This window comes from Clavelina lepadiformis, chromosome 1 (assembly GCF_947623445.1).
Source record: "Clavelina lepadiformis chromosome 1, kaClaLepa1.1, whole genome shotgun sequence".
Lineage (NCBI taxonomy): Eukaryota > Metazoa > Chordata > Ascidiacea > Aplousobranchia > Clavelinidae > Clavelina > Clavelina lepadiformis.
In genome coordinates, this window is record NC_135240.1 from 8021961 (window position 1) to 8035332 (window position 13372).

Sequence of the window (13372 nt, forward strand, 5' to 3'; positions counted from 1 at the left end):
TGAAAGGTCAGGTGCGCAATAGATTTTGCAACATCACGACTTGGTAACTGGCACTGTCCTGTACGAAAACGGTCGTTTAAGGTAAAAGGTTAATCACAAAATAGTCTCACCTAATTGTTGAATTGGTACCTTTCAAAATTAATTGTTTTAATTAATAAATTAATTGTAAATAATAAATAAAATAAATTATTAATAATAATAAAAAAAATTAATTAATTAATAAATTGTACGAAGTAAAAAAAGTTACGCAATACGCAAGAAATTTAAAAGATGAAATATCCACGCAAAACGTCTTTGAAGTTAAAAATTCTGCTCACCCATCGCACTACGTTTTTCAACTTACGTCGAAGACGAGGCAACCTTAAATTAATATCGCAAGTCTGAAATAATTTTATATAACTTTTTACGGGATTGTATAAAAGGTTCGTTGATGTGTGCTTGCCCAAATAACAGAAATATATAGCACTCAACGGAATTCATTAATTAAATAGTATACTATGGCATTGTGATGACTATACGCGGTTTCAATCTTTTCAAGTTGAATGTGAACTTTAACGATGGGGAGTTTTAATTAGAAAGTCCACCTTGTCTTGCGCAAGCACATGCCTCGGCCTGGAACTATATTAAATGTATGTAATTACATGAAATGACCCCTTCACCACATATTTTTATACGTGCGCAAAACCAACATAAACATGCCTAATGATTATAAAATACGTTTCGCGTCATCTTACTATCTATTATTAAGCCCTTTGAAGTTTGCAATTTAGCAAGACGCCTCAGTAGCGAGAATTGAAAACACTTTCTGAGTTTCTTACTCTAATTACACCTGATCTCCATATCGGGCAAAAATATTCTCACGACTGGTCTCAATTACCGTGTAATTAACTAAACTGCGTCTACGAAATGAAAAAACGTTTCTGGGTTTCAAAACACGGTGTGGTATTAAACGTCACGTTTTAAATGCGACTCCATGGTATATAAGGGTCTCTCTTCGTCGAAAATATCACAGCTGCTTTGACAGTTGACCTACATAGACGTTCATACCAGTATGAAATCCTTTAAATTAACTGTTGTTCTACTTTCCTTGGCCGTTTTCCAGGCCACAGCAGAAAAGCCGGGTTATGAAAACCCCAGTAAGTACATGGCAGCATAGATTGCGATGGACTGGTGTAGCTGATGGACAAAACCTTGAATAAACTTGAGTGAAATAGACATCTCATAAATTTAAAAACTTTCATTAATTAAATTTCAGCTCATCCAAGTGGACCGCAATGTCAACGACCTCCGGATCCGAACAACGGAGCTGCAGAACCACCCGCCAGCGTACAGACCGTGTTTGAAATTAGAGAAAAACTGTGGTATTTCTGCAATATTGGTTACTCTCTGGTCGGCGAGAAAGATATTGAATGCGGGCCAAGCGGTGAATGGGTTCCTTCACCACCAACATGCATCAGTACGTAAACTACTTTGCACTCTGCGAGAAAGATAAATGACAAAAAGATTATTTTATTTTATTTTTCTTATTTATTTGCAAAAATGTGTTTGTCATTACAAATCGCTTCGCACAGAACGGTTGGCTCGATGTCGTCCACTGGCGGCTCCCGAAGGCGGGATCATAACAACGGTCATCAAGAATTATTATAACCCGGGCGATCAAGTTGCATTCGAATGTAGAGATCCATACGAACTTAGAGGAGCAGAACGTGTCGTGTGCTTACCTTCTGGACAGTGGTCACATGACGTACCAACATGCAATCGTAAGTGCTTGGTATCTGTTATGGTTTACGACTTAATTTGTTGTGTTTAAGCGTCAAATATTAATATGTCAATAAGTGGATTATTCTAGTAAGGCTATGAGAATATACCAATATTTTATCCAATCTTTTGGTGGTAAAAATAGGTTAATAAAAATTTTCAACATATTTATTATAATATTTATTTAATATAACTTATTTGATATTTATTTTATTTTATATTTTAATAAAACTTGTGCATTTACAGCAAAACGTTGTCAGCGACCACGTCGGCCACAGGAAGGATTTTTCTTCCCAAACAGCAGAGCTTACGACGTAGATGCAGTCGTTACGTTCAGATGCAAGACTGGGTATAACCTGGACGGAGCTGAAAAACTTACTTGCTTATCCAACGGCGAATGGTCGGACCCGGAGCCTGATTGTATCGGTTGGTATTTTTATCTACAGCCTATTTAATTGGTGATGTTCTGTATTTTTGTGTTCATGTTAAAGCGACGCCAAACGGCGGACTTTCTTGCAAATGTAAACATATACTTGCACAGATAATATAAGCAGAATATTTTCAGGTGTTGTTTGCGCACCATTGGACGCTCCAGCCAACGGACAGCTTTCGCCGGTGAAAAATTCTTACAATGTCAGGGATAGAATAACTTTTGAATGCATTGATGGCTACGTCTTGAATGGACTTAGCGGCGTTGTTTGTGAAGATACGGGATTCTGGTCGGATCCTGTACCAACCTGCGATGGTAAGTACTGACCCAATCGTAATGTGTTTAAGAACTATGTACAAGATCACTTTAAACATCCATGGTGTTGATATCAACTGATTTTCATTTACAGAAGTGACCAGGTGCTCGCCTCCTGATTTCGACCTAACAACCGGTTCATTTTCCCCCTCCCAACGTTATTACGCTGTCGGTGCGTTCGTCAGCTTCTTCTGTATCGACTTCTATTTCCTGCGTGGTGCGCCTCGTGTCATGTGTCAGTCAGATGGCCAATGGTCTGACGAAATTCCTGCTTGTTTTGGTGAGATACGAGTGCAAAATACCGTAAGGCACTAAAGTTTACAAAAAGTATATCAGCGTACAGTCATCTTACAGATCAGCTTACAGATCCTATCAAAAAATGAACAGTGATTTGAAACCAATAAGAAACAAAGTGCTCTTACCTTCTTCTTTCCTTGTAGCTATCACATGCCCAGATTTGGTGGAGCCAGCTGACGGCTCTCTAAGTCCAGAACAATTTCAATACAACGTTAATGATGTTGTCACATTTGATTGCGACGATGGATTCAACAGACTAGGTGCCGAAGAGGTTATATGCCAAGAGGATGGAAAATGGTCAGACAGGGAACCCATTTGCGTTGGTATGACTGAATAAATACCGTTTAATTGTGCAGCGTTAAAAACTTGCTCTAGACCATAACATCTTAAAGCCCTTTAAAGCAATATCATTAAAATAAGATCATGCAAATGTGTAAAAATACTGAATAAGGTCATTAACTCTTGTTGAAAACGTTTAGAAAAAGTAAGTTGCTTCGTCCCGATCTTCGATACCGACAAGGGGTCATTCAGACCAGACAAACCGTCCTATGACGTGAACGACGTCGTGTTTTTCTCATGTATCGACGGATACGTCCTAGATGACGACACACCACTGGTCTGTGAAGAAACTGGACGCTGGTCTGCCGGTTTTCCCATTTGCGTGGGTGAGTAGTTTGGAAATTTAAAAGTCTAAGTTTTATCAAGGAATCTAATCTGTGCATTCCACTAAAATCGAGTGTAAATGATTTGGTAAGGAATTTGATGAAACTTTGTTCTTCAACGGGATTTTGTTTTAGAAATCACATGCACACCTCCCCAGCCTGAAGACTTTGACTTGCGTTTTGGCTCGTTTTCGCCAAATCAACCTTTTTATAAAATTGAGGAGCGAATCAACTTCCGGTGCGACCTTGGTTACGAGCTGCTTGGTCTTACCCAGGTCATCTGCGGACGTGATGGCGAATGGTCGGCAGACTTTCCAACGTGTAGGAGTAAGGGCGACTAGATTAAACCTTACGTACACCTGAACAAAAGACACCGTCGCTAAAAATTGTTCATATGATTTTAAATCTTTTCAATTTTTTTCGTACATCTTCCAGGAGTGTCATGTGATCCTCTGCTCGCTCCGGAAAACGGCGACCTTGCCCCCTCAAAAACGAGCTATGACGTACGCGATAGAATCACCTTCACTTGTGACGACGGGTTTAGCGTAGTGGGCGCAAAAAGGGTTGTGTGTCTGGCATCTGGGGAATGGTCTGACAATGTTCCAATCTGCGAAGGTTTGTCTGAAGATTATCTGCTACAAGCTGGAAAATTTCGATTAGGATTACAGTAGTTTTGTAATAGTAGATATTACGTTTAAATTCATGTCTTGTTTCAAAAAATTAATTTCCAAAGTACACGCTCTAATTAATTCTAATCTAACTTTTATCCAAATTTAAATTAAGTATTGAAATAATTTCTACTCATTTTAATTATTTTTTTGGGACCTTGCTCCAGTTCTATACACTATGAAAGTTAACATGGTAGAAAATGGGTCATACTAAAAGCATACAAATTGTCATCCAGAAATCCCAACCTGTGAGGTTCCGACCTTTAACCCCCAGCTTGGCTCCTTCGACCCTGTCCAAGATATTTACAATGTTAATGACTTTGTCACTTTCACTTGCTTCGAGGGTTATTTTCTGGAAGGATCTTCTCTCCTGACTTGCGAAGATGGCGGTGTCTGGTCTACTAGGTTTCCAATATGCAAACGTAAGCAACTAACCACATGTTTACTTTTACTTTGCTTTAGGTTTAGAAAACTGTTAAGTCGGTCAACGTATAACCCTTAAGCTGGTATTTGCATTAAAAGAAAAAGTATTTTAGGTTATTCCAAGTAACATTTCTAGTTTTTGTGACACAACTACTGTTAACCATTACAATCGAATGAACTGATTCTCATAATCAAACCTTTCATGCCTTTAATTTCTTTTCTTAAGCTGTGTCTTGCTTTCCCTTGGTTGCGCCCATCAACGGAAACCTTTCCCCTGTTCAAGATCAGTACGGCGTTGATGACGAAATCGAATTCGAATGCGACGAAGGATTCGAAATAAATGGCGCCGAAACTGTGACTTGCTTGTCTAATGGAGGATGGTCCGACACTGAGCCTACCTGTGACGGTAAGATTAAACGTAAATGTAGTTACACACAGAAAGTAGCCAAATGATGATCAAAGTATACATCAATTTTCTAAACTGTTACCAAGTGTGTTACAAATGTAGTGAGCCGATGTATTCGGTACGTTGTCGTTTTACAAACACTATGACCTCAATAACTTCAAATAACCTTTCATCTTATCGTAATTTTTCTTCAATTTTTTAGAAGAAGTAACTTGCTTCGAACCAAACTTCGACCTTAGGTTCGGCTTCTTCACACCAGCCGAAGGTCCGTACAGAATCAACGACTTTGTCGATTTCGTCTGTAATCCGGGTTATCTGCTCGTTGGGGAATCTCAACTTAGGTGCCAGGAAAACGGCCGCTGGTCCGAACGATTCCCCGAGTGCGAAGGTTGGACGCGATAGAGAAGTTCAAGGAGAAACGTGTTACGCAAATATCTATGAATAAATTTTCTGTTCAGAGATCAGATGCTCACGCGTCATCTTCGACGTTCAGTTTGGCTCTTTCACTCCGAACCAGGACATCTATGTGGTCAGAGACGTCGTATCGTTCAGGTGTGATGGCGGTTACACTCTGCAGGGAGCACAAAGCGTAACTTGCGGAAATGACGGAAGTTGGTCCGCCCCTTTCCCAACATGCGAAGGTTTGCTGCGGTCTTAAAAGTTGTTCTTCTTCTGGTCGCTAAATTCATGCTCCTCAACCCCTGACATTACTTGACCAACTTTTAATTTGTGAATTCAAAGATAAACGTCATTGCAAACAACTCTAAACAATCTCATTCACTTGCAGCTGTATTGTGCGACCCGCTTACACCACCCGACAAAGGTGACCTCTTTCCGACGCAAGACGAATATGAAGTGAACAGCCACATCACGTTTTCTTGCGATGAAGGCTACGTCAGGGTTGGAGCAAGACGAGTATTTTGCCAGGACGATGGAACGTGGTCGGACGATGTACCATTGTGTTCAGGTAAGATATTGTTAAGGAAAGGTTGACTGACTTAGCCTATAAGGCTTCATAACAACTTCTTTTTGTTGGGTTATCAGCGTTTATTACTTTCATATATAGTTTTACAAATATATCTGTTTTATTGGATGGTGACGCGTTTTAAACTAAGTTTTCGTGTTTCAAAAACGGATTTATTATTTTCTTTGAAGCTGTAACTTGCTCACCGCTTACTGCGCCCACCAACGGAAGACTTTCCCCTGACCAAGATTTGTACGACGTTGATCAGCGAATCGACTTCGAATGCGAGGAAGGGTATTTGATCAATGGTGCTGAGACTGTGTTTTGCCAGACAAGTGGAAGATGGACCGACGAGGAGCCCACTTGTGAAGGTATGAATTAAATTAATGTTAGAAGGTCTTACATGAGGTTGTCGTCTGTGAGGTTTGTCACATTTCTCCCCTTTAGTCTTCTGCTTACTTTGACACACGGTAAATTTTATTTTATATTTTACTGTATTACCTTATTTATTAACCGCAAGAGTAGAAAAAGTTTTAAACAACCGTTGATAGCTTCAAATTATAAGCTACTTTTTTTCTGAACAGCAATAACCTGTTCCAAGCCTGACCAACCAAGGTTTGGTTCCTTTAGTCCACGACGTGGTCCTTTTGTCTACAGAACCGTAGTCGCCTTTGAATGTCGCCGTGGTTACTTGTTACGAGGCGCGGAAAGCGTGAGATGTCTCGTCGATGGTCAATGGTCTGATGAATTTCCCACTTGTGAAGGTGAAATGAAAAGTATTTTTGCTAAATCTCCATCGAATTTATATCAAAATATGTCTTCTCACTGAATTCTTAAGAGTCATCACAAGCTCCCACCGTGCTGTGATTCCAAACAGCCATTACTGTGACGTAAAAGTTAATGACGTAATTCTTTCTTCAGCTCCTGAGCCAACTTGTGACCCTCTACCCGCCCCCAACAACGGTGACGTCGGACCAATCAAAGACGAGTATGAAAACGGTGACAGGCTCACTTTTACCTGCGATGAAGGTTTCATCTTGGACGGTGCAACCAAGGTCAGATGCAACGACGGAGAATGGTCTGATCAAGTACCTACTTGCGTTGGTGAGTCTTATTTGTGCAGCGAACCTCTTTACCAGCAGCAGACGTATTTATTGATAGTTTACACTACATTTTACCATCAATTTATACAATCATACTCCAGGTTTTAGAGTATAGGTTAATTGATTAGGCCGCTGTTAAGTGATTTCGTTTAAGTTTAACTGACAAACTTAGTAAACGTCACACGTTTCCACAGCGGTAAGGTGCAGGAGACCAGACTTGGGCAGATTGGTGGGAATATCGCCCAACAATTTGTTCTACGATGTCAATGAAAGAGTCACTTACTCTTGTAACCCGAGATATGTATTGGACGGAGCTGAATTCGCAATTTGTCAGAACAATGGTCAATTTTCGAGTCCACCACCAACTTGCAAACGTAAGTTAATTTAATCGTAAAAGGCTGAGATCCCAAGAAAACCTTCCAACCTTCTAAACACTGGACGTTTTCAACGGAAAACTTATATGCAATATCTTAAAAGCTTCTAACTAGTAAGAATTAAATTGGATTTTATATTTCAAAGGTGACGTGAGGTGCAGAAGACCTTATCTCGCATACAACGCTCGTGCGTCACCCGATGACGTATTCTTCCGTCCTGACGATGAGATCACTTACTCATGCACACCGGGCTACAGAACCAGTGGAGCTTCACAAGCAGCATGCCAAAGAAACGGCTTGTGGTCCGACCCACCGCCAAGCTGCATCGCAAGTGGCACCCTCTCCTGCGCTGGCAGATGCCACGACAGATACGACAGCACTCAGATCTGCAACTGCGACAGAGATTGTGACCGTTTCAACAACTGCTGCGAGGATTATTATGACTTATGCTTTTAAGTGGTTCAAAATCGTGCTGAATTTGTTTGTGCTTGAGATTGTTTTTGAAAGTTAAAATACAAGATCTGCATCAAGCATGTGACTGACGTATATGTCAGCTTTATACAAGAAGTAAGATGTAGCTGTTTGTTGCATAGAAGGAGTCACTGACTATTGCAGTCACTGACTCGTGTCAGGTTTTTGGAAAGGCTTGACTTGTGTTAGTAGGCTAAAAGCAATGGATTACATTAGAAGAAGTATTGTTTAAATTGAGGCTAATAACGTTACGCGAGATTTGGAAAGCAGGTTTTCTAAAATCTGGGTTTTATAAATTTATTAGTTCTTTCATAAAATTAGCGCAACTAAAAGCACAAACGTCTTCAACAGATTGATATACATTTTGGCCCCTCACTAACTGCGCTAACTTTGTAATCGGTTACATGCTTTTTTTTCTAAGCCATTTAATCTTTATTTCTTTATTTGTTCCATGTCTTTATGATTAGCTTTATTACATGAAAGCCTAACCGGATTTCCTTAGAATCAAACCACTAATTCTCAATCTTGTATACTTCATTGGCGAGTAAGCCGCCTTTACCGTCGGTGCCACAATCTTCTGACGGTCCGTATTTATCATAACGGTCATTTGCGTCTATGGATGTGGCACATTTACCTCCGTCCTACAAAGAAATCAACAACTTTATTTAGGCTAAATTTATGCAGTTAAACTTATTTGAAAAGCCAACAGTTTTACTTAGATAGGAACTTCTATTAAGTTTTTATGTATTTCGCATAGCATTCAAAGAAAGTCAATTAAAGAAACATTACAGTTGACCACTTGAAGCAAATGTTTTCACCTGCAAAGCAAAAGTGTCGAACCCCATCTGCACGGCCAGGTTAAGACAATCATAAATTGGATTGCTCGTAGTCTGGTATAGAGGGTTCTCCTCAACGATTGGAATGGCGTGATCCGATGTATCGGTCCAACAGCCTAAGTTGGTTATTTGAAGTGACTTTCCTAAAATCATCAATTTTAATTATTACTTTATCTTTTATATAAAAAGCAACGGATCAAAACCTTGGACATTTGTGATACATTTCCATACCAAGTTCATACACTTCGTTCGCCAGCTCGCCACCTCCGCCATCTACGTCACAATTTTCAGATGGGCCATATTTTGTATAAGTGCTTTCGGCGTTTTCAGAAGAGAAACATTTTCCATCTTCCTACGTCACCGGATATCCGTTGTAAATGGGCAAAAGAACTATCGCCATCTAACGGTGACGTTTATTTTGCAACATGTTTACCTGAAGAGCAAAAACCGAGAAGCCTCTTCGCATAGCCGTGACGAAACATTTGTACCTTGCGTCACCGATGACGTCATCGTCAAGGTCGATACTGGGAATTGCTGACTCCTCTTGGTCCACCCAGCACCCGAGTCGTTTCATGGCGGCCATTTCCAATTCACGATTTACTGCAAAATTAGTTTGCTTTTGGGCCAAATCGCGATCAATCAATTAGTGCCTGCAAGAACGGCTTAACGATATTTGAAAATACTGTTTGGGTATGGCAAAAACTAGCTATCACCGATTTTATAAACTTGGCTGCTCCACTTTCCCCCCGTTCCATCTCCTTCGCACCTATTGGGGGTTTCACCATACTGAGCATAGGTTTCATTTGCGTTCAGTGATGAGTGGCAACGACCTCCATTCTAAATAAAACAGAATTTGAAAATTAAAATTTTCTTTAACGCCTAACTAGACGTACACTGGCGTGATTGATTTATTAAACAGTCGAAGTTTCGTTACGTATTAAGCAGGCCATCCATGTAAATCAATCGTTGCACCTCTAAAGCAAATACATCGTATCCTTTATCTCTGGCCGCAAAGGCACATTTCAAGAAAGCGTCTTTCCTTTGTTTTGGTTTTCCGTCAAGATAATTTTCTGAACTCGTCTCTATGCTTGGAATCGCCCAATTTTCTTTGTCCCTGTCGTTGGACCAGCACCCAAGGTTCTCAACTGATTTGCAACAATATACATTAAAAACTGTACATTAAGAATCGAGTTACGGTATACACAACACAGCAATGACGCAATGCAAACTCACCGAATGGAGGCGCGATTACTCTGTACACTGCATTGACCGGAAAGTTTTTTGATCTCCCTTTGCAGGTTTCAGAACTGTCGTATCTTTTATAATCCATGCCATCGTCGATGGTCATAACACACTTCTTCTCGTTCTGTTCAAAGACAATATTTTTTCTGCCTATGGCGCGTCGCGTCATGGTTACCATAGAAAGTATAGGTATTTGTGAATAAAGTTTAAGATGGTTTACCTGGATGGCGAACAGTTGAATTCCCCGCGTGTAGGCAACATTAGCACACGCCAAAATCTTTTCTGCGTCCGTTTTTTGGTTGTCCTCTAGCCAATGAATTGAATTCTCAGCGCTCGGCATTGAGTAAGTGCGGGAACGCCCCTCGTTCCAGCATCCCAAAGATACAACTGTGACGCAACGATAGAGAATTATCTATTCGGTCTTATAGTAGCCTGGTATACAAAAGTTTTGGATTCCGGAAACGTAAGTACGTAAGGCGTAAGTTTTACGTAAGCCGGATGTTATTCGTAGGCTATACTGTTCCTTAAATAAAACTTACTTCCAAAGTATCCTCCATATATGAACGGGACATAAGCTAAATGCAGAATAAGAATCGCTGCAAAAATCATTGTAAGTTTGAACTAAAATACCGTAAAAGACTGGCGAGTAAGTTGCTTCGACGTTTTACCGTGCTACCCACTATTGTCAAAAACCTCTCCGTTATATATTCTCGCCATATCGGTGTCAACTATAATTTTGTAACTTCGACGAATAGGTTTAAATTTATTTCAAACGTCCCGTTTCTGATGAAACGTTATGCAATGGATTATTTTTCATTCCCCCAGCGATGTCTTGTCAGCTGTGAAACGATTAATAAAGAGTTGGCGTGAATTCACAGACAGATAAACGAGTTATTGTCGGAAATATTCAACCGAATCATTTAACTCAACCGTCGACACTCAATCAGGCGACAATTTCGCTGAAGTGACCGTGACTACCATATTGTGCTGCAATGATCGATGCGAACGAACGGCATTGCCGTGGTTGCATTTGCAAAAGATCTAAACATGTTCAAAGCGTGCATTCATGCTAAAATGAAACTCATGCACACTTGAGATTGGAACGGGTCAATATGCATGGGCTAGCTGCATCGATGTATTTTCACTACACAAGAGACAGCAGCAAACAATTTAAACTTTTTCAATAACTTTCATCTTTTAGGATAATGTTGATGGTTTGGGTTATTGTGAACAATACTATATCAAATTAAAAAACTTGCTGAAATTGTGTGCGATGAATACTGTAGTAAGTGATTTGAGTTTAGATGTCTCGGAATAAAGATGACGCCGTTGGAAACACACCGAATAACACAATGTTGTTTCAGACTTTGCTCATAAAACTGATTGCAAAGAGAAGTACGTGGTTATAGTTTCACAACAAAAACGAAAATGATGTTGGAAAGACTATTCGCTCACCGACAGTTCTTGGAAATCGTGTTGAATTCAGTGACGAATGACGATGACGATCTCTGATTAACGACGTCACCGCAACATGCCGTGGACGTAGAACTGCAAAGACTTGTGTAGATACAAAACGTAATAGATTTATGCTAAAATTTGATAATGTGATAACCTCTTAAAAATCGCTTTAAATGGCTAATACACAGGTTTAACTCGCCTTGAAAATCTCATGGGATAGAACAGAGGACATGGGGTAAAAATTGTAATCACTTGACAAATTTTGCGACGATTTTTGTGAGTCGATTCGAACCCAAAAATGTTTTATCCCGAATAGTATTTACTGGGTTTCTTATGACATTTTTATATCGTGTCGGGCGTATAATCCTATAGTTCCGGCAGACAACTAAACAGTGCGCAGTGCCCAGCCTTCTTTATAATAATAAGTCACATTGGATCAGCAGTGTCCACAGTAGCTCTCTTCATGAACATTGTCTCATTATGTTTTGTGTGGTAAGTACGTAAAAAGCGTCTCTTTCGAAAATAAAGACGGATAGTTTAGTTAATAATCAGACTATGCCACTGGTTAATGGAGTAATTTAGTTTTTATTGACGGTCAGAAAAAACAAAACCACGTGCTTCGCAGTGCCAGAAAATCTGCTATACAGTGATTTGCATATTGTTCAATACAGATGCTGGATTGTCCCTAATAAAATGATCGAATTGGTTATTGCTCCAGCAGCTACCATTCTGGCTTGTACCGTGGTCTTGTACGTGTCCATGGTTGCCAACATCTCAAAACTAAAGAAACCTAATCATCATGTAAGTTATTATATTAGGGCATATATAACCACTTCTCATGCAATCTGAAGCTTCTGAATTTCCAAACACATCTCATTTCAACCTTTTGATTATTTAGATGGACATTCGGCTGCGTTTTAATTAAGTTGCAACTTTTTGTCGTTGTTTAAAAGGATCCCGAACTTCCAGCGAAATGCATCTTTTTCTTTCACCATCTTCTTCTTCTTCGGGATCACTTGGATCTGTGGTCTTCTTGTGTTCGACAGCGCCGTTGTCAACGTCATGTTTCAGTATATCTTCACGATACTCAACTCGTTTCAAGGTAAAAGTGGTTCTTGGCGAAACTTTCAGCTGAATGGACGCACCTTACACCATGTAGGCCTACCGTCGGTCCCCACTTAGCAACCGCGTGACACGTTGAAGGCTATATTCAAACCATTCCATCAAAATTAGATGGTTAAAAATATGTTTAAAGATAAACTTTTATTCAGTTTTTTCAAAGTATTAAGTTTTACCTGGTCCGCAAACATCAACCGCTTGGTGCCGCTATACCAGATGGCAAGGTTCGATCAATTCAAAGGTTTATGTCAGGTAAGTCAAAAAAAAAAGGTTTATGTCAAACGGGTTTCATGGTGTATTCCTTCTTTTCGTGGTCCGCAATATCAGCATAAGGGAGAGCTTTGTTACCGAAGTTCGTTCACTGAGCAACAATATTTTCTCCGGGTCCAAATCTGCTCCGAGGTATAAGCTTTTTCTGTTAAGCAAAAACCAATGCAACGTAGGCTTGGACGCGTTTTTATATCAACAACAGATCATCATCGTGGTCGGGATGAGTTTAAAATGGCCTGGCTAATTAATTCCCACGAAGTCGAACAATCTTGTATTTTAATTTCCCTATTTAACTATAGTTACGTATAGTTAGTATAACTATACTATGCATGTAATAACTAACTAACAACTATAGATATACGCTGTTGGTCTTATTCCATGTTGCAGTGATTTTATTCCAATTTTTTTAATTTTAATTGGTCCTGTATTGATTTTATTACTGTGATGAAATTAATATGTGCGTTCTTTCAAGCATCTCGTTTTACAGCAATCGTACCGTCTCTGAGCGCAGCAGCACATCATCAGATCAAACGACCAAACATAATGTAAAAGTATAAGACCACGTATAAGGGTTCC

At 39.7% G+C, this 13372-nt stretch overlaps 2 protein-coding genes across 2 annotated transcripts; one reads left to right on the forward strand and one right to left on the reverse strand.

Annotated features, from left to right (window-relative positions):
* The first annotated feature begins 978 nt into the window (after window positions 1-978).
* On the forward strand, window positions 979-7931 carry LOC143461312 (sushi, von Willebrand factor type A, EGF and pentraxin domain-containing protein 1-like). Its single transcript, XM_076959199.1, has 20 exons — window positions 979-1136; window positions 1256-1456; window positions 1572-1760; window positions 2005-2184; window positions 2324-2503; window positions 2598-2783; window positions 2944-3123; window positions 3280-3465; window positions 3598-3789; window positions 3898-4077; window positions 4367-4552; window positions 4780-4959; window positions 5162-5347; window positions 5418-5600; window positions 5747-5926; window positions 6115-6294; window positions 6508-6687; window positions 6845-7027; window positions 7221-7400; window positions 7546-7931. The coding sequence occupies exons 1-20, from the start codon at window positions 1052-1054 to the stop codon at window positions 7854-7856; spliced, it is 3708 nt and encodes a 1235-aa protein (XP_076815314.1). The 5' UTR covers window positions 979-1051; the 3' UTR covers window positions 7857-7931.
* A 221-nt stretch (window positions 7932-8152) lies between these two features.
* Window positions 8153-10671, reverse strand: LOC143455322 (uncharacterized). The gene is made up of 9 exons (XM_076955079.1): window positions 10489-10671; window positions 10170-10336; window positions 9941-10073; window positions 9680-9852; window positions 9421-9544; window positions 9141-9307; window positions 8939-9059; window positions 8690-8850; window positions 8153-8512 (listed from the first exon to the last, which is right to left on the reverse strand). The coding sequence occupies exons 1-9, from the start codon at window positions 10556-10558 to the stop codon at window positions 8384-8386; spliced, it is 1245 nt and encodes a 414-aa protein (XP_076811194.1). The 5' UTR covers window positions 10559-10671; the 3' UTR covers window positions 8153-8383.
* Window positions 10672-13372: the final 2701 nt, after the last annotated feature.